The 21672-nt window shown below is 39.5% G+C and overlaps 1 protein-coding gene across 2 annotated transcripts; it reads right to left on the reverse strand.

The window, feature by feature from the left end:
- Nucleotides 1-201: 201 nt before the first annotated feature.
- On the reverse strand, nucleotides 202-19818 carry slc12a8 (solute carrier family 12 member 8). Of its 2 annotated transcripts, none has more exons than XM_062431489.1 (14): nucleotides 19634-19818; nucleotides 18454-18591; nucleotides 16989-17135; nucleotides 15756-15947; nucleotides 15357-15588; nucleotides 9280-9369; nucleotides 9051-9138; nucleotides 8368-8455; nucleotides 6586-6732; nucleotides 2844-3489; nucleotides 2652-2749; nucleotides 2419-2536; nucleotides 1337-1397; nucleotides 202-995 (listed from the first exon to the last, which is right to left on the reverse strand). In XM_062431489.1, exons 2-14 carry the CDS (start codon nucleotides 18583-18585, stop codon nucleotides 827-829), a joined length of 2208 nt encoding a protein of 735 aa, XP_062287473.1. In that variant the 5' UTR covers nucleotides 18586-18591; nucleotides 19634-19818; the 3' UTR covers nucleotides 202-826. The 2 variants fall into 2 exon arrangements, with proteins under 2 accessions (XP_062287473.1, XP_062287472.1); XM_062431488.1 differs by having other exon boundaries at nucleotides 204-995; nucleotides 9280-9393.
- Nucleotides 19819-21672: the final 1854 nt, after the last annotated feature.

Genomic DNA, 21672 nt, shown 5'->3' on the forward strand with positions numbered 1-21672 from the left:
GTTCACTTGTGTTGTTTTTTTCTTTGAACCAACTGCATTGAAAAGCTTATTTGACCTTCTGACCTTGGTTTAATGGTTTTCGAAGCAACATTTTTAAAGATAAAGTGAAGTGACGTTGAAGTGATGTACACGTTTGAGTCAGAAGTTTCCTGAAATTAGTTTTTTTTTTTTTTTTTTTACATCAAATGCCAGTAATAATTATATTCTTCTTGTCATTCTAATTTCTCATATTTTGTGGCCTGCTGTTGGCAAAAAGACCTGATAGGCCACCTCTGAAGTTTAACAACCAAGAAAAGTAAAATAACAACAACGTTGGCAACAATATTAAGTGAACAATTAACTGAAAGCATGCAAAAGTTAACATACGTATTTTAATGAAATTGTGTCACACATGCAATATTTATGCCACATGAGCACTGACACACACACACACACACACACACACACACACACACACACACACACACACACACACACACACACACACACACACACACACACACACACACACACACACACACACACACACACACACACACACACACACACACACACACACACACACACACACACACACACACACACACACACACACACACACACACACACACACACACACACACACACACACACACACACACACACACACACCTCTGACCACCACAGGAAAATGATCCGAGACCCTGAATGTCTCTCTTAAGAAGAAAATGTGTGCAGAATGTGGTCAATCTGGCTGACACCACAAACTGTTTGAGGCAGAAAATGTTGTTTGGTTTCAGAATGTGAACAATTGCACATGCTGCAGTGGTGGCAGTGTTTGAATCAGTCAGTGGAGTGGTGGTTGCACCATTTTGTCAGTCCTGATGAATGAGGATTGGTGATAGCGGTGACGAGAGGCAAAGTCAGCATTTTCTTCAGTCAGCTGCTTGGTTTTCAGGCCGACCCCGGACAGGGAGGGTGTCACTACAATCTCATCGTGGGGAGACCCTTTTCTCCTGCAAGACATTGAAATAGTAAGAAGAATTAGGTGTGAGGTGACTGTGTGACCTGGGAAACTTCTACATAATTAAAGAGATTTAAAATAGTTACATACAGTTGCTTAACTTACATGCTAGGACTTAGTAAAGCAAATATGGGAAGTTAGTTTAAGTCTGACACATAATTTAAACTTAATTATTCAGTTAATTACACAGTCAACTGTGTAATTGACTGTGTAATTAACTTAAATGTCAAAAACCTTTGACTAAAAGCCGCAAAAATGCAGATAATAAATCTTAAATAAACGCTTAATTATAAATTTAGTAGTTACTAAGCATTTTGTAAAACCACACAATACCTGCAAATGCTACTTAATGTTGATTTGAGCCATGTGAAAAAGCTGAATCGAGCTGCAATACCTGTGAAATAAATCAAAAACCAAACTGTTATATTTTTGTACTGAAGAAACAGGGGTAATAAGCTATAAAATTATTTTTACTACTACCGTAGATGCAAATATGTGTCTAAAAATATGTAATAATCATAATAATAGGTTTAAATTCTCTATGGAAACATAGATATGTGAAGTTGTAACAGGGTGGAGGACATACACAGCATCTCACTGATCACCTGTGGCACAACTGTTTAACACTTGCAGAACTTGTGCTCAGAAATGTGGTGAGTCAGACAGCTGAGGCTCGCTCTAACATGGCGAGTTTAATGCCCAGATGCACAATGTCTCATCCAACTATTCAAGAAATCCTAAGCCACAACAGCTGCCACGCAAACAGACTGCAAGTGAAACTCTTAGTACATTACCAGGTCACATAACAACTGGACGTAAGGTCAGCAAATCTAAATTGCAAATCAGGATTTGTTTTGTCGGACATGATGGGATAATCTAAAAAACATTCCATTATTTTTTATTTCAAAACAAGTGCTATGCTCATATTACCAGTTTGCCATTGTTTAAGCAAAGTGTACAACAATAGCCTACACAACACAGTCTACTTTGCAGATACAAAAGACTGAAATAGTTAAATTAACTAAATAAATGATCAAGATATCAAAGTATATAGAGCAGTAGCCCTACATTTACTCAACAGACTGTGTTCATTTAGGTTAATTGAATCACTGAAGTTCAGATCAAATCAACCCAGAGCTGTACTGGGCTGAAATCACACTCATATAAATGATCCCAGAACAGGAGGCTAACATTAGCTACAGAGGCTAAGCTTAGTGCAATTCAAGTAAAGTGTTAAAGAGCTGCACATTTCAAACCAAATTCCTCTGGGACACTGCCATCAATATCATGATCTTTGGATTTTTAAAATGCAGAATATTTTTCTTTTGTGGTCCCAATCATCAAAATGCATTTGTTAACCCTAATAAAATATTAGGAAAACTGTCTGTAAACAGGAAATTTAATGAGGCAGTCACCTATAGGTAGTCCAGGACTTGTTTTCCCGATGTAGAAGAAGAGCAGCAGGGCGATGACTATGTTTGCTAAGGCATACACCCACTGAATAACAAACATGATGAATATGGAGCTTAAAGCCTGAAAGAAAACACATTGATATATTCATATTATTCATTAAAATCAGGTAACATCAACTGGAAATGAATCACAGGAGGAAAAAGAAACAATGCACAACATGAAAAGTCTAACTTACACCTATGAGAGCGACCCAGTGGTTGCAGAACTTTGAATAGCATGAATCTGGCATGGGTTTGATTTCAACGCTCTGGTGCTCTGCTTTCTCTCCAGTGCCTGAGAGATTTAAGACAGATTGAGGTTACAATCTGTGAAAGACAATGCATCCTCTCTACTCTCACTTGTAGTTTTTATGTTTAAGGCTGATCACCTGTGCTGGGACTCTGAGGTCCAAGAGGTGGATCCTGCTCTGCATGGCAGGTTTTTGTCTGTGGCTCTTCTCTGGTCCTGGGTTCCCCACTTCCACATTGCACCACAGCTTCCTCCTGTGGTTGAGCTGAACTGATCTCTTCTTCTTTCTCTTCTGAAAACACATTTCTGTTCAGATCCAAGCCAAAGCTGTCCATCAGCTTCTGCTTTGCTGTAACCTTTGTGTTCTTGCATTTGCTGTTCAGCTCTTGCATGACGGATGTCTTCTCAGCTCCAGCATCTCCATTTGAGATGGAGGGAAAGATCTGATCCATGTCCTTGGTGAACTCCAGCAGAGTGCCTTTACTCTGTGGACTCGCGCCTCCACTCCCATAGTTTGGGAGAGTGGTCTCTATCAGAGGTCTGGAGCTCTGCCTGGGGGACCTTCGCTGGTTGCCTCTGGCCAGGAGGGCGCCCTTCTTCTCTTTAGTCTGTAGCTGGAAGGTCATGGCCACGCTGAAGTAGGAGTAGTCGATAAAGCTGTAGGTGAGCATGAAGTTGATGCTGACGATGGGGGCCAGCACGTTGACCTGTCCGATGAAAATGAAGGCCATGGTCAGCATGCTGGTCAGACAGATTCCTGCCACTGGAGTCTTGTTTGGGCCTTTCTGTTAGAGAGAAGAGACGTTGTGTAAAGAAACGCCTTCCTTGTGCACTTAAGTCAACAAAAAGAGTTCGAGAAAGCAGAATGTCCCAATACACTTGATCTGAGATTCAATAGATTCACAATATCAACCATTTGCCCCCAAAAACCTGTATGGACACTGGTAAAAATACCTATAAATTGAAACTGCACATAAGATCTAGAGAGGAATTTTGCTTCTCATGTGTGGTTTACCAAAATGTAGTGATGTATGACTTACATATGCTCTCTATATTGACAAAAAAGAAAAGTAATTGACATAATTTGGGTATTATGTCAATTTCGTGACAAATCTTAAATATATCACACTAACGTATCAATTTGCAAACTTTATCCGCCAAAAATGTGCTAAAAAAAGGTTTACTGCAAATTGCTAAATAAGCCATCCATGCCTTTCTTTGGTCAGAAGCATTAGTCATCCCTCACAAATGTAAACCTGACACTGGAAATTTGTCTGCAAACTCATGAGAAAGTAAGTCAGATTTACTACATTCAGGAAAAACAAGGATTACCGAAATTTCCAATCCAAAACATACACTCTACTTAACGAAACACGAGTGTATCTGACATTTCTGGTGTAATGAGATGAAGATTAAATTTACATGAAAGCAGCTGTAACAGGAATACAAAAACAATGCCCTGACAATATCTCAAAATGGACAAATCGTTTTAACATGTGGTTTGTTAACCCAGCTTGCTTTCACTTCCCAGGTCCTGTCATCCAGTTAGACGAGTACTGCTGTGTGCCTGGCGGGCCTCCAGAGCACACAGCAGCGGAGTGGGGCCCTACCCGTCGCCCTTCCTGCGTTTGTTCTGAAGCTTTGATTTGGGCCAAGATGTCTAGGGCCTCATTCCAGTCCGCTGAGAGAGGTCAGACACTGCTGCCATCCAGGGAAGTCTAAGGAAAACTGGGGGTGGATGGGGTCAGCACATCAACATGACTGTGTGTGTGTTTGTGTAGTTTTGTGTAGCAGCAGTGAGTCGTAACTCTTAACTGTAATGCAGTCAGTCACTCACTTCTATGGAATAGAATCGGCACTCTATAATTAGGCAGTCCTGTCACTGTTTCCTGAGTCCAACCACCACACCCCCCTATACATCCAGGCTACACACACTTATTAGGTTACAATATGCCAATTACTGTGGATAATCCTAAGCAATATTTCTACTCAAGCTTCAGATGACTCATGGTAATATGATTTACCCTAGTAAAGTAGTAGTTAAGTAGTGATGCAATTATTTAAGTATGTAGTTCAGTTCCTTCATTTTTTTCTGAGACAGATAAACTCATAAATGCTCTTTTTAAATGGTACTGAGGTCTCCTGAATAATGAGATTTTTTTTAGCTTATGTCATAGATTTCTACAATGAGCAGAACATCTCAAAGGAGAAATTTGTCAGTCAGGGTTTACTAATCTGTATTTCTTAGCTTAACGTTAACCGTTTTCTATAACAAACATTTTCATCACACCTTAAGTCCACCTCTTTAGCATTTCTAAGCAGTATATAAACTTTAAATAAATTATATTTGTTAGAAGTTGTGGCAGTAGTGGCCTCAAAGTTAGAGAAAAACAAGCTTGTGACTGGACCGGCAGGACAAATCCGGGAGAGTAAAGTGGAAAAAAGCAGCCCCACCTTCATTACCCCAACAGAGGTGCCCTTGGCCAAGACCCTTAACCCGAACCACTCCAGTGGAGCTGCGTGTCAGCAAGCAGATCAGACTGTGGTTGTACTGGGTAGCTTTGAGGTGTGAATGTGTGTTACTATATGAATGTGATTCTGGGCGTTACTGTGATAGATATACTTCCTCTCAGTGAAACCTACCTGCATTAATAAAAGTAGAAAAGATATTATAACTTATAAAGACATCTTATAAAATTAACTATGTTTTACTACATTATCACTGTCATTGTATTGTCGACAAATACATGAATAAGCACTTAAATATCTTCCAACAACTACATTATAGCGTTCTAAATTGTGTATTAAATAATCATATACTACAAATAAATGATAACATTTTAAAAAGTACATGCAAAATCCTCACAGTTGCCATTGTTTCTCAGTGGCTTGCTCATCATGGTTACAGGAGTTTTTTGCCTTGAAGAGAAACTCTCTGGCAGCAGCTCCTCCAATTCACTGTGCATGTTTAGATTTTGGCTATAGATGGTTTAGATTAGGGATAAATGTAGGTTTTTTTCTATCCTGGTGAAGGAAGTGTGATGAGTACATGTGTCCTAAGAGGAAGTATAGACTTAACAAATTCAAACTCAGCCAAGTGGATTGTTTATACTTGAAAACAGGAAAGGGTTAAATGTTAAAATGATCATTGAATTTAAATGTTAAAAAAGTTAAATAAAAACCTTTTCTTGCTACTAGCAGTGTGATATCTGTTAGTCTGTCTGTCTGAAGGTCAAACCACCATTTTGGTTTAAACTAAAACTTCTGATATCTGATAAATAAAATAACTGTAATAAAACATTCATGGTTCCTGCAGGCCAACTTTGGGGATCTCTTAACTTTTCATCTTGCGCTGTCATCAGGTCAAAATTTCACTTTGTGCTTCAGTTTATCAATACCTGCTTAACACATGACATTCCCATCTGCCTGAGCTACTACACTTTAGTACTAATTAGCAAGTTAGCATATTAGCATTGTCATTGGGAGAATGCTCATATGCTGATGTTAGCATTATTTTTAAACTCAATGTATCACCATACATAGGCTAACACAAAACTGAACTATCTTGTTAATAATTCGTCTCAAGTTTGAGATGAGAAACCTTGCAGTGTGCAACAAACCATTCGTTGCTAAGGTAATAAGATGTCCACATGTGTTAAGCAGGTACGGCTCATTCTAATCATCACTTTACTTCAAGGACGATAATCTTAATTCTGCAATTTAAATACTCAGAGTATTGCTTTAATTAGGTTAAGAGTAAATATTTATTCTGTATGTAAGTGCACTGACCGGTGTGCTAACACACACACACACTCTCCCTAAATAATCTGAAGTCACATCCCACACATCCTTCACTTTTATGGCTCCATTCATCCACCTACCCCTTTTCCCAGGAAGGACATAGCGGGGATGACCCTCTCTTGGGCGATGCACTGGAGGATCCTGGGTGCTCCATACAGGCCGCCCATGCAGGAAGCGAGGGAGGAGATGTAGAGGCCCAGCAGAAACAGGAAACCCACCAAGGAGACCTGAAGGAAGAAGGAAAACAAACAGAGGCTGGAAGAGGATGGGGTGGGGTTGAGAGCTACACCCTGTTCAGTTCCGCTGCAGCCAGTGCCTTATAAAAACAATGAGAACTAACTAACCACCGATGAAGGTGTCAAGGACACTGAATAAATTCAGTGATAATTTGACAGGGAGTATGTTTGATTAGTATTAATAGAATATTTATAACAGTTCTACACTGTCTACACACATGTTCACAGTATCATTGTGACAACTGGCCCAACTTGCACTGTGTATTTGAAAGAAAAATCATGTTAAAAACTTTTTGACTGGAACTGGATATTGTTGTTGCTGTCTTTAGTACCACATATTTAAGATTTGTTGTTAATGCACATAAGAAAAATACTTGATCTATCTCTAACTAGACAAAAACACAAACTGAGAAGTCTGACAACTGGCAGGATAGCTTAACTGCATCAGTTACCTCACTGATAAGCCCACTCAAAAAAAAAAAAAAAAAAAATTGTGAACGGTTTGTGTATTATCAGAGGTATGTAAACCTAACATTCACACTCCTTGCAAACTTAACAGGTCATTCCTGGTCCCTCTACAATCCACTGTGCATGTGAAGCGAAACTCAGACTCAATGTGGGAATCCATAGATCAAATCAAACCTCCACTATAGGAGCAACATTGCTACTATGTGCAAATATTGCAGTCCATATCTGTGTAACAGTCAGACCACCATCAAAATAATAATATGCAAATGACTAATGAAAACAACTATTTATGAGTAAAGATGCACAGATACCAATACTGATATACGATGTTGGTCCAGTACTGATTCAAATAGATCAATGATGGGTATCATTGACAATGGGGCAATATGGTATTGGATACCATTATTTTAATAAATAATTCAGTATGTTTATATATTTGCATTATTTGTTACATTTTGTTATACAAAGTTAGGAAAGCAATGTTTAAGCCAAGCCAGGTGTTGCCTTACACAGTCTTTCCATACAATGAGACATGAAGCCCATAAATTAAACACTGGTATCAGATCGTTACTTGATATCAGCCAAAGCCCAGGCATCAATATTGGGACTGAAAAAGTCGCATGTCTAATTATGAGTGAAAGTAAAAGAGACAGGATAAAAGTTAGTGAATGCGGTCTGAATCTGAGATGTCACTAAAACATCCTCATATTGTTACTATTTAATACTAGTTGGTTAATGCACTTGATAATTAAAGTAATTTAATGTAAGTGTCCTTGATTAAATAGTATTACACTCATTCAGTTACAGTTACTACATAGGGTCAAAACTAATACAAATATCTTTGTGTATGTTCAATAGGTATATATGTGATAAAAGTTTGAATCAAAAGCTATGACAGATAATTTCTCACTGCATGTGCTCAAAAGTTCCTTTCATATATTTGAACCTGAGGTCACTGACAATTCAGTTTTCCCACTTGAGTGGAAACCAACATGTCCAGTATCAGCATCTCAAGCATTTAGAAAGCGCATACAGTCAGAACAAGAACAAACCACATCAACAAAAGGCAAGCCATGATAGGAAATCCCCCCACCTCGCCCCGTTTGATGAGAAGGGCCGTTCTCACAGGGCAGAATGGAAACTCAGAGAGGGGTTTACCTTTTCTGCTATCAAGAAGTCATAACGCAGTGCTTCTCTGGTGCAGATGGCCCCCAGGAGGAAGACAAAGACCAGATACAGGAACCACCTGTGGGTCACCAACAGTGCATTGTGCAGAATTATCAACTGCTTTTTTCCTCACTATTAATAGGGAAACTCTGTCATGACAACTTCATAAGTAGATGTCTGATAAAGCCACGCAGGGAATGTGGGTTTGTTTGTTCTCTACGATGAAAGGCCTTTTGAAAAGACAGAAGTCAGTAATCTGATTCCATCAACAACTTGATATGAAAACATTTGGAAAGCTGCCTTACGAATCATCATCCAAGGAAGAGAATCCACATTGTTATATTCTGTGTGTGGGTGTTATACAAATGTTCCTGTTACATGATGAGTCGTTCAATACATCGAGAAATTTGACAAAATATTCTTAATTTTGTCACATATAGGTACAAGGTAATATTTTGCATGTCAATATAGCTAGTCTGTTTATTCCAAAGTATTTTAGTTTCTGCTTTTACAGCAATCTGGCCTTTCTAGTTTTTATTCTTTGTGTAACTCTTCTGTATAACTATTGTTGCTCAGTCTGTACTTGTAGTCTTGTGTACTCAATTGTGTAGTATTTTGGTATTTGTTCTGTTGTGTGTGTGTGCGTGTGTGTTAGGAGTGTGTTGTCGTCATACGAAGTGAAGACAGCTGCCAGTGTTCCCACAGGGATGTTGTGTTCAGGCCGCTGAAGGTCTGAGCTCATGTTGAAGCCTGCCATAACCCCTATACAAACCACAAAAATGTAAAACATTGTACAGTACAAAAAAATGCACTGCATATTGTATGTAGTCGTGCTGGGAATTATGGGTGTGACCTATGACCTTTTTAATGCAAAATTAAAAAGGAGATGAGGGGGATACTCACCTGTAGCAGCAGGAAAGAAGACCCCAAAGACAGTGAAGAAGTTTTCTCCTGGGGTGTAATCTGGCTTTGCGTTGCTGCTGAGCAGACCAGCTGAATAACCAACGAAACCATGTTCTATAACACAAGGCAACAGTACACAAAGCACACCAGTACTGAAACATTCTACCGACATTTATTCACTGTGGAAACAGTGTCAACCACCACTGACATGCCTGACGAAAGATAATGCATATTAAACACTTTCTGTTAAGCATCGTAATGTTAAATAACTTGACTGAAACAGGTTTTCTAGCATTTTAACTTTAACTTTAAGAGAAACTGAAATGTAAACCACAACAAAAATGTGAAATAAAAAAGAACATTAAAAACAGAGAGGGATACAATAATCAGTGTTCATTTAATTGTCTTGCTTAAAGAACAGGTTTTTACAAGTCTGTCTTAAATCAGGTGCCCAAATTAATATTGGAATAGTTTTTTCTTGCTGTAATAATTTCTCCTGTTCATACTGGCCATTAGAAGATCCTTTCATAATGCACCTACAATGGAAGCGATGGGGACAACATCCAGAAGTCTCCATCTCTGCAAAAATGTATTTAAAATTTTATCTGAAGCTAATATGAAGCTACAGTCATAAAAATGAGTCAAATCAAGTAGATAGCTTTCAATGTTACTGTCTTTTTAGTGCCAAAGTCCCTGGTTTTGTTACTATATTTCAACCACAGCTCAGCAGGGAAACACTTTCCGACGAAACACAAAGAGGGAATTTGATGCTAAAAAGACTGTAAATGTGGCAGAGAGCCACTTGATATATTCAGACTGCTGAAGATTCAGAACTTTTAAATACAGTTTTGCACAAGTATCACAATATATAGCACTATAGCATGATTATTTAAAATGTAAAACACAAAGTCAAGGAAGATGGTGGCTAAAGCAATACTCTCATCACAATTTGTAGTCCCCCACAAAATTCAAACAAATTGTCCAATTTGCCTCCACCTCTGTGTTCTATATAAAACAATTATAATGCATGCTACAAACAAGTGCATTACAGTAACAGCTAAACTGGAATACTGTGTCTTTAATTGAATATGTTACATTATTTTTAGTCAAAATAAATGAAAAAAATAGGAAGGTAAGCCCTCTGATCCTGTGCAGAACCTTTAAAAGTACACAGTCTAAATACAGGACAGGTCGGTCCAGTTTGTTGAATGTGCAGGAGGAGAAATTGTTCTTTATTGTTGGGGGTCATTCAAAGCACACAGTCTGAAGGGCCGGCCTATGTTACAACACCGGACATTTCCCCCTTGGTTATCTTGCGATGGGAAAGAATGTGTTCTCTCAGATTAATGACATGTTTATCCAAAAGGAAGTCACCACCCTTTTCAGAAGCTCAGCAGCTTCCAAGTTTGAAAGAATCAGAGTGAGAGAACAGAGAGAGAGCGCAGGCTCATATTTTTCTTTTGTTTTAGACAAAAGTCAAAACCAAAAAGGTTGGATATATTAGTTATATAATGCACATGTTCTCCAGAGCAGGAATTTAAAGGGGGTGTAAAAACGGACGTGAGATGGGACTAGAAGCCAAACTTTTGCTCACTCTGTGACCCGGTGAGACCGCCCTCTGTCCAAACAATCAGAATCTAGCAAATCCAGGGCAGTCAGTGTCCATAGCTGCACCATGAGCTCCCCACCCTTATTACAACATCACACTTCAACATCCAACTAAGCCTGACTCTCACAGCCCTCGCCACTGACCTCTCTTCCTCTCTCTCTGAGTATTCAGTTGAGGGCGTTCACATATTTATAAGTCAAAACTATTTCTATGAACATGATCTGCATGTTTGGATACACTGCCAGTGTTTCAGGATGGATTTGATCTCAAGCACAATGAGCAAAAACAACCCTTTTGCAAGGGATGTACATGCTCACATCCTCATACCATGACCCTATAAAACATGATGGATTCATTTGTTTGTTTGGGCAAAAACATGGTGTTCGATCCCCATTGCCTCCAAATACGATGCACACAACACACTATAGAAACACCAATTTATTTGGGACCATGCACCATGTGACCACAATGTAATCTTAAATAATAAAAGGCGCTAAAACCAGATTTTGACCAGGGCCCCTGTACAAGACATGGACATCAGCATTTAGTAATAATGCAAGACCCAGTTGATGTTGTACCTTAGTGATTCAAATTACAAACTAAAACACAGTGGACCTGGGGCTTTGGGGACTTCTGAAGGTCTTAGTAATTCAGCCTTGATATATAGTTGGTACTGATTTTTGAAAAAACTAGCTATTATATCTAGTACTGACTTTACTTAAGTAAAAGTAGCAATACCACAATTTAGAAGTATTCCATTACTACCAAAACTTCTACATTCAAAATTTTACTAAAAAGGATCAGTGTGCAGGATTCAGTGGCATCTAGCGGTGAGGTTGCAAACTGCAACCAACTGAATATTCTCCTGATTTAGTATTTGGTTTGTCCATTTTGGGCTACTGTAGAAATATGGTGGTGCAACATGGCAGCCTCAATGGAAAAGGACCTGCTTCCTTTGTAGATTAAAGAGCTCATTCTAAGTCAATTAAAACACTACGATTCTACGATTCTGATTATATCATACTTAAAACATACTTATGAATATTATATTCAATTTCTGCCAAGTCCATTCTACTTGATGTAGTATTATCAGCAAAATGTATGTTACTTTATGTATCAAAAGTAGAAGTACTTCTTGTGCAGCAGAATGCCCACCGTCTGAATCTGAAAAGGAACAACAGGTTAATATTATTATTCTTTTTCCTTTTTTAATTATATGTGGTTACTTGGAGGAATCCACTGTAATGTGATGTGGAAGGATCTCACTGTAGTGTGCAACAACAAAAAAAAGCTAGAAAAAAACTGACGTGTTGTTTTTGTGAGGCCAGCATCCATATTTGAGTATATATATTATCTGAAGAGCAATTGTAAAGTGGGTCTCCTTTCTGAGCTTGGCATTCCTCTGATACAGACTGGAATGTGCAGATTACATGCGCATCTGAGGCCTCTCCCTCTGTCAGACTGACCTCTTAGTCTCCCACACTAACCAGCATAAACTCCATGTAATACAGGGCAGGCTCTGATTATACAGAGGTGGGACAGGTTCCACTCGGATGATTGAGAACTATATATTATAATGAGGATCATAGAGAAAATTGATGTGGTGGTGTCAGGAGTAGCAGCAGGCCTCAGATCTCAGTTCTGGCCTTTGCTCTTTGTCATTTACCAAAAATGTGGGTGAGGTCTGGTTAACACCCTTAAACCCAGACCCAAAGAGCACATTACGACTTTCTGTTCTTTAGGGAATAGACTTCAAGTACAGAGACAGGGTAAGGCGTGTCTGATTGTATTTAATCTGTGCACCACAATCAGAAGGTTTTGCGGCTAAAACTGCTTAGATGTACAGACAATTCCTTGGCAGTGTTAGTGACCAAACTAAATAATTTACAGTGCTCAAAAACACCACAAACTACAAGTTGGAAACAAATTATCCTCCCATCACAGATGATAAAACACTATCCTCATATGCATCCCGATGCAGTTTTTCAAGCACAATAAAAATTCTGACCCAACCTGACACAGGGCTGCAGAAAGAACTTGATGATCAGTCTTTTAACAGATGCATGTGGCTGGGCAAATAAAGACGCCAAGTAAATATTGGAATGATAACCGTGTTCAAGGTATACAGCGATATGAAAAAGTCACGATAACCGAAACTGCCAAATTTTCTGTCATACCGTTCCTAAGGTATGAGCCGTTTTTTGTCTGGTCAAAGACAGAAAGTGCAGGTCAGAAATCCCTCAGGTGGTGCGGCTGCAGCATAGAGTATCACGACCCCTCACACTGTCATTACAGATTCAGGTTAAATTAACATGTCTGTCTTTATTTTTCTTCCTTTTAGGAACATTTTAGAGCTGTAATCGCAATACCGCGAAACCGTGAAACCGTGAAACCGTGATATTTTTGCTTATGGTTATCATACTGCCAGAATCTCATACCGGCCCATGCCTAACGCCAAGTCTCTCTATGTCGACAGGGTATTTTAATGGCATAAGGTTTTTTTACTATAGATACAAGATGCGTTGTTTAGCCTTCCTGTGTGAGGATAATAATTCTAACAAAAATAGCAAAAACACAATACATTATATAGCATATTAATTTCTGCAACAAAATTAATTTAACCATTTAAGATGATCAGAAAATTGAAGTCTGATGTTCACGTTTTACATAAAAGGTCCAACGTATAGACAAACCAGTGTATCGTTACAGTTTTGATCGATATATGACACTTGGCTGACAAGATATGCCTTAGCTACTGATGGTGTCCAAGTGTACATAGGAAAGGAGGGGACAGTTTTATCAAACTATGACCGCATGAATTTGGCGGTGGCTCCTTTTCCTTCAGGATGTGCCACAGCGTTCAGTGAGTGCAGGCTAATCTGGGCTGCTTCAGCTAGCTAGGGGACCTGCTGGGAGTCTGCCAACCATGAGGTCACCACAACAAACACACTCAGCAGCTCATAATTGGAAAAACCTGGAGTAGTCATTATGGCTGCTTCTCACATAAGTCGTCAGCAACTGTAAACTGGCCTCTGTTGGCCTGTGCTACGAGGAAGACAGGAGGTAGGGAGTGGTGGAAACGGGCAGGTAAGGTTTGGTGACACGGGGCTGGATAGCATAATGAAGATTAATCTTGCAAAAACTACACATTTCCCAACACCGGACAGGTGGGCTGAGCTCCTTGTGGTTTCTGGGAAAAATAGGCCACTATGTGACATACTATACATGTATTTTTTAGTGTATGTGCAGTAAATGTAATATTGTTTTTTATGTACCATAGTGAGTACTCTTTTGTCTGAAGTGTGTTGTTCACATGAACTGGCTGCACTTCTGGAACACTTTACTCTTCCCACTGGACAGGACGTTGATAATCAGAGAGAACAGAAAATATGGGGAGGACTTCCTGAAGGCCAGCTAAAGAATACAATCTACTCAAAGAAACAAAACAATACCGAAAACAAAAAACTTTTGGACTTTGGGCTTAGCACACAATGAAAAAATGGTTAAATATGTAGCAATAGGATTTTACACAGACTCATGAAGAAGTGACTTGCAGTGATCTGGACTCAGAGGACTAAAAGACTAACAATGATAAGTGATACTACAGCTACACCTACTGGCCCAAACAAGTCACAGACTGATGATCATTCAAGTCATCAGTCTAGTTTGGTTTTCCTGTCATGCCTCTCCACACCCTACCCACAACCTCTTTGGAAACAAATCACATTAACTCACTTGTTAAAGCAGGAAAACACACATGGAGCTGATAACATTAACAATGGCTCAGATTTAGCAATTATTGCAATACAATGCAGCAGCTAATGAGGCATGTCAACATATTGACATCTCATGTTTTTCTCCACATTTTTCCCCGTTGCTGCTACATCTTGCTACAGTTTCCCTCCTGATGCCACCATGGTAGGATGATGTTATCCATATATTCCAAATCCAAATCTGTAACTGACCTGCGGCTGGCCATAACTATGACAAACACATATAGTATCAATGGGGGAGGTTATGTCATGACAGGACACAGTTTATACTCACATTTGTCAATTTACTCAATTACTGACAAGAGTTCAAATTTGACCTTTTTCCTACTAATTTTGTTGTTTATTCTACAGTTTATTTTTATTTCCATGGCTGTCTATGTTTTGGCTATTTTTCAGTGACTGCTTGAGGCATGTTTTCTTGTTTTTCTGTTAAATTTTCCTGGAAATGACTGATTGGGTTAAGCTCTACTTAATGTCTAAACATTTACAATCTGTCCAAATACTGCTTCAGAGACTTTAACAAGAATATAAATCTTGGCCAAACACTGAATAATTTGAGGATTACTTTGGCATGAAAATACTCACCGAAGTCATTGCATATTGGCACAAAATATATCGGTAATGTGTAAGCCCTCCCATGATCACTGTTAAGTCCCTTTACCCTTCATGTCTATGTATCATGACCTCTGCCCTACCTGGGTCAAGATGTGTGAAGGTGCCAATGACAAAGTCCAGCGTGGAGACGGCCAGTACAGCTAGCAAAAGCAGCTGGAGTCGCACAATCCACTTGACACCGGCCAGGTTGATTCCGAGCAGGGCCAGCAACACTGCTGCCGACATGCCACGCACCGCCCATTGGCTCTGCAGACTCAGCAGCTCCGCCACAGATTCAGAGAAGCCTGTGATGTACATGGCCCCAGCTACACACTACAGGGTGGATGCAGCATGAAAAGGAAGATGGAAATTAAAAGTGTGGATCTGTGTTAAATGTAGTACTCACATGACAAAAAAAAACAAAAACAAAAAAACCACACCACAGCCATCAAAAAAACAATCATTCAAAGCCTCACTAACAGTCCGTATCTGTTACTCACCTGTCCAAACACATAGAGGAGGCCCACAGTGCCCCCGACCCTGCCGCCCAGGACAGTGGAGATCATGGAGTAGATTCCTCCACTCCCAACTCCACAGTGCTCATTGACTCCAATCCCTGACATGACTGTTACTAAAGCAACCAGTACAACCATAGAGACCAGTAGCATCCCGAGTAGAACACCTGTGTTACCCTGCATGATATCAGGAGACAAAATTACACAAAAGGAGTAACATGCAGCTGTAACCTAAACAACACTGTACAAATTGTTCTACACCTACAGTAGATGCGTGATGCTTTCCACTAATGGTGGCTCACATCTTGTACTCACACTGTAGATTTACATTTTTGGTAACAATTTATTTTGCAGGTTCCTTAATTCATCTGTCAAGCTAAAGTAAAAACCAGTGTAGCATTTAAGATCACAGGGTATTTTTAGCTGTGGCCTGTGATGACAAATGCATATTAAAGTGTTGGAGATCAACTGATGGAGTGGCACATACTTAATGGCTACAGCAAAACACAGAAATGTAAAAGCTTTAACAAAGCTGAAACAAGACATGAAAAGTGAATAACATTACCCAGATATTACAAAGTGTAAAACAGAAAACAAGCATAATATACAGTCCTTTTCTGTTTCACATATTGAGAAAGATCACTCTTACATTAATGGATGTTTGCACGGCCGTATATACTGTAAAGTACTAGCCTGCAATAGTAGTAAATAGAGCCCATCACTCCAGCTCATAAACAAGTCTACATTGTTCTCATTGTAATGCAGACCTTGTACACTCAGCTACACGGTCCACACTGTAATGACAACCATGAGACAGCAGTGTTTCCGACAGAGTGAGTTTGTTACTGTGGTGAAAGGATGGGTAATGTGATGGTGAGAAGGTCTTACATAAAGTCATTGATACTGCAAAATCAGCACTGCATTCAGACGTTAATATCTGATCAGGGAAATCATTTTTCACATCTTTACAACTAAGAGTGAAGGCACCATTCTAGCAGTTATCTGACCAAGACTGACTATGTTAAATCCAAGTGGGGAAAAAACCTTAGAGAAGACAAGTTTGTGATTTTATTTCTTGAATACACACAAAAAATGTATATATTCAGCCTCTCTCACATGTAAACAAGGTAAGAGTCTGTTTCTATGCAGGTTTTCTGACTGTATATAGCTGTGTAGCTGGCTATAATACATAAAAAATGCAACACAGTATATACTCACCACCAGGTAACCTGTCCGCAGGAACAAAACCACACCAAATATGTTGATCATGCATGTGGTGAAGACGCCATCCCAGGTACCGAAGAGCACCGGCTCCCACACAAACAGTTTGATTCGCCACCATGGCTGGCTAGTCTGCTGGAGGCCCTGAACACAGACACACAACCGTTTATTCGAACAGTTGACTCAGGTGAAAACAATCCATTTGCACCTGAATGAACTGCTTATGTGAATCTTGTGCTCCAGTATTTTCTTTGGGTGCAGTCCTTGAGAGATGGCCCATTGAACCGTTCTAACAGACACACAACTGTTACATTACTGCCTGATTTATCTGAAAAAAAAGATTCTATGTAATTATTAACAGTGCAAATACAAAAAGTACAGCATATGTGCTACAGTTGGTTGGTTTGCTTGGATTCCTGTGACAAACAAACGAACAAAGAAAAGGAACCTGTATGCCTAGTGCCAGGTTAACCACCTCTTTCTCAACATTGCCAAGACCAAGCAAATGGTGGTGGCTCACAGAAGAAGACAGGACAACCCATACACCCCTCTTTGCATAAACAGGTCCCCAGTGGAGAGAGTGAGCTCTTATAAATACCTTGGAGTTCACCTCACTGAGGACATCATATTCAACCAGCACACTCAGTATAAACACACAAAGTTTTAAAAAAGCCAGACAGAGTCTGTACCACCTCAACTTAGAAAACTCCAAGCATCCCCAGCCATTTTAAGAACCTTTTACACTGCAGCCATCCAGAGCATCGTGTCTGGGAGCATCACGGCTGGGAGCTGAGCTCCTCTCAAGACAGAAAAGTCCACCAGAGGGTGGTCCACACTGCAGAGCGCATCAGAAAAACCTCTCTCCCCACTCCACACGACATACTGACAGACAGGTACTGACTAGGGTTCAGAGGATTGCCAAGGACTCCTCTCACCCCAGCAAGGGACAGTTTACACTGTCAAGTCTGGCAGACACTTCAGCTGCCTAAAAACTCAGACAGAGAAGATGAGGAGGAGTTTTTATCCTCAGGCTGTCAGAGCTATAAACAAGGAAATGTAGAAAATATGGTGTGTAGTATCTGTATCTGTTCTACATGTTTTTTGCACATTCACCTGCTCACCTGCTGCCTACTACACTATACATTAAGTGTATGTTATTTATTTATCTTATTTTTTCATATGTTTATTGTGTCTTTCCTTTTTACGCTTCTTCTTAATAAGGTTATTAGTATTAGTATTAGTATTATTTAACTTGTATTTTGTTTAGTGTTTAATGTAAAAGAAACGTTTGCTATTATTACTTACTCTTCATTTCTATTCAGATTTAAACAAATGTTTCTCCAAATGCCAAGCAAGAACATCCCAACATTACAGGAACTCAAATGAGTCATTGGGAGTGCTCCTGTTGCCTTCATCAACGTGAATCTCTTAAATATTTGAGTTGACAGAGCAAACATCTTACCTGTGCATCTTCATGGAACAAATCATGGACATAAGTGTTTGCGTTGGTGTCAGCTCCTCCCTTTAACAGTCCTGCCCCGTCTGCCTCCTGGTCACAGGTGTGCACTGTCCGACCTACTGGCAGGGGATCCATTGCAGCCTACAGGTGTACACAGGTGAATTACTTGGCACTATACTCTAAGTTAATCCGAAATAAAATGGAAAAACAAACAAACAAACAAACATCAGCTTTGGGTTTAATAAATAACTACACTTTCTCTGTTAAGGAAGGCTGCTGAGGTTAAAGACAGTATTAGTTCCGCCTATCCCGGTTAAACAGCAACAGGTGCTGCATGAGGACACACTATTATATTTTCCTAGGATGGCAAAGTTATCATGGCCCGCCCTACTCTGCCTCTGATTGGCTATTCCTAGTTGCCTTCCATGTCGCTCTGGGTTAGATATGCACGGTTAGAGGATGAATGTCAGGGTCAGAGCCAATCAGAGGCAGAGTAGGCCGGGTTATTACTTCGCCATCCTAGGAAAAAATATCTTGCCACCCGGACACAGAAGGGTGTGCTCCTGATCCTGCAGCCACATAGGCGTAAATAAGGAGCTAAAAGCCTTTAATTTTTTTTTTTTTTTTTTTACCAATAGCTCATTGGAACAATAAATCAGACTGGTCAGACTGTGGTGTTCTGTGATTATATTCGGTACTAACGACATAAAAAAGATTTAACGCAGGGTTTACCTCAATTTGTTCCCTATAGTTTAAAAAAAAAAAAAACTTTTTTCCACATTAATCCGCTGTTGTATCCTTACTGAGCAGCACCACACTGACGAAGCCGCTAGTAAAACAAATCAATTTAATGTTTCTGGTGGCAACATTAAAATATGATCCTGCATCTTGTCTTACTCTTAAATTAACCAATAAGGCTTCTCGATTAAATTAAATTATCTTTAAATTCATATTAAATACACATTTCTTTCTCAAATGGATTTGCCAAACAAGTGACAAGCAAGTGAAACAGTAAGTGTAAAAAATAACTGCTTGTTGGTGGGTTGCGTGCAATCAATTTGCGTATTCAGAAAAGCTCTTTATTCAAACTATAAACTCTCAGGTTGAATTGGCAAGTGTTTTGAATAATGTTTAGCCTGGAGCGTCTCAGCCAAACTTCACTTAGAAGATGCCTAAATCTTACCTTTCACCTTTCGAGTGACATCAGCCCATGCTCGGAAGAAAATGAGAGGAAAAAAACAAAATGATAACTCAATTGATGATTTCCATCGTGCTTCGGTGATGAATCAGTCAGTATTGACAACGTGTTTCGTGAAAACGTCAGCAGTCAGCAAGCAGGTAATGTCAGCATGAATGTGTTGTGGTTGGTTCCCTTCCAGGGTGTGTTGCTGCTTTGCACAAGGATCCTGTGTTAGTTTTGGCAAGCCCTACAGTAGGCAAGGTTGACCAATGATTACAGCTGAAACATGCAAGTACTGCTCAATATCCTTATCTTTTTATTTGTTGAATTCTTTCCCAACATTTGGACTCCAGGTGGGAAAGGAGATAATGGTTTTTGGCTATAAGGATGTTTCTGTTTCTGCCAGTCAAGCCTACACTGAAACACAGCACACTGAAAATTCAAAACTCAAACATCCAACTGAGGTACTGTATCAAGAATCACTTTGAGTGGAGGGGGACATTAATGGCATTTATCCATTGATAATTCCAACCATTCTGGTTCCAGCTTCTCCATTGTGAAAATGAAAAACAAAAATAAATAATATTTTGGGGTTTCAGACACTTGGTCAAACAAAACAAGGCATTAGAAGACATCTAAAAGGGTCAAAATTGTCTCACCAAGGTTTAATCCCAGCTCACGTTCCCTTTTACAATCCAACGCAGCGTGAATTCTACTTCACAATGTTAGGGAGAGCTGACATCAAATTAATCAGTCCTGGGGCCTGTTTCAGGAAGCAGGTTTAACTAACTCTGAGTTAAAACCTTAACACTAGGTTGACCGACTCTGAGCTGTCAAACTCAGAGTTTTCGGTTTCAGAACAGGTGATAACAGTTGGTTCAATCAACTCTGAGTCAAAGTAACTCTGAGTGAAGCTTGTGCATGAGGAGATACCAAGCCCTCATCAATGGAGCACAGATAACATGATTCACCATGGCAACAGGTGAAACAAAGGGCTCAGTCCTCCTACTTCTCCCCAGTGGAGTTAGAAATATTAATGAATGCATGCAGATGATGAGTATACTTAAGAAAAAAAGAAATACAGTAGCAGCAGCAAAAGAACATGAGCTGACGTGGCAGAAAATTACCAACCGAGTCAATGTGTGAGTATTAATGAAAAAAAGTTTTGTCTCGAGTGTTCCACTTATTCAACATTTATATTCTGTGTATGTGTTTGTGTGTAACACATTTAATATTCATGCAGACCCCAACAGGTACAAAACGCAGGCCTACTTGGCAGCAACTGAATATGAAATATATAAAAATATAGCTCAAAAAAGTCAGGTATAATTTCATTACAAGCAATTGTGATGTTGTTTAGCCTGCCCTCATTAAACAGCATTCAGTGGCTACATTCAACATGTGATATATTTCAGTACTTAGTGAAATCTTCTAAGCAAAAAAGAGAGTCAATTTTTCAGCCATCCCAACACTACCAGTATCTATTTAATATTGTATATTTGAAAGCCTAAATGCCTTTATACACACAACACTACCAAAGTGTAAACGTTTCAGTGCAAGAGTCACATTTCTTTTTTTTTTTAAAGATTTAATGTTTGGGCACTTTCACCTTAATTTAACATTAGCTGGTATAGAGGTTGACAGGAAACAGGGAGAGAAAAGGAGTGGTAAGACCTGCAGGAATCGCAGGAATTGAACCAGGGATACTGTCATTATGAGGCATGCGCAGTAACCACTTGGCTATCAATAACTTTAAAACATTACGTGTCTGACAGCCTGACAGACGGTTGCCTTGGTAACATGCTCAGCGTCACAGATGTTACATATAAAACTGCCATTGGCAAAGAAAAAAACAAAGTGCAACACAAAAAACTTGTTCTGAACTGAGAGCATGTCCACGATGTGTCGTACAGACGATGCGAGGGCTGAAAATATTGTTCAGATAAAATGATCGATTGTAGCCTACAGAAAAACGGAAACACTCAAACAGAACATCATCAGAGATAAAACATCCCAGTGGGGTCTGATCACCCTCTGACGGA

This window comes from Scomber scombrus, chromosome 13 (genome assembly GCF_963691925.1).
Source record: "Scomber scombrus chromosome 13, fScoSco1.1, whole genome shotgun sequence".
NCBI lineage: Eukaryota > Metazoa > Chordata > Actinopteri > Scombriformes > Scombridae > Scomber > Scomber scombrus.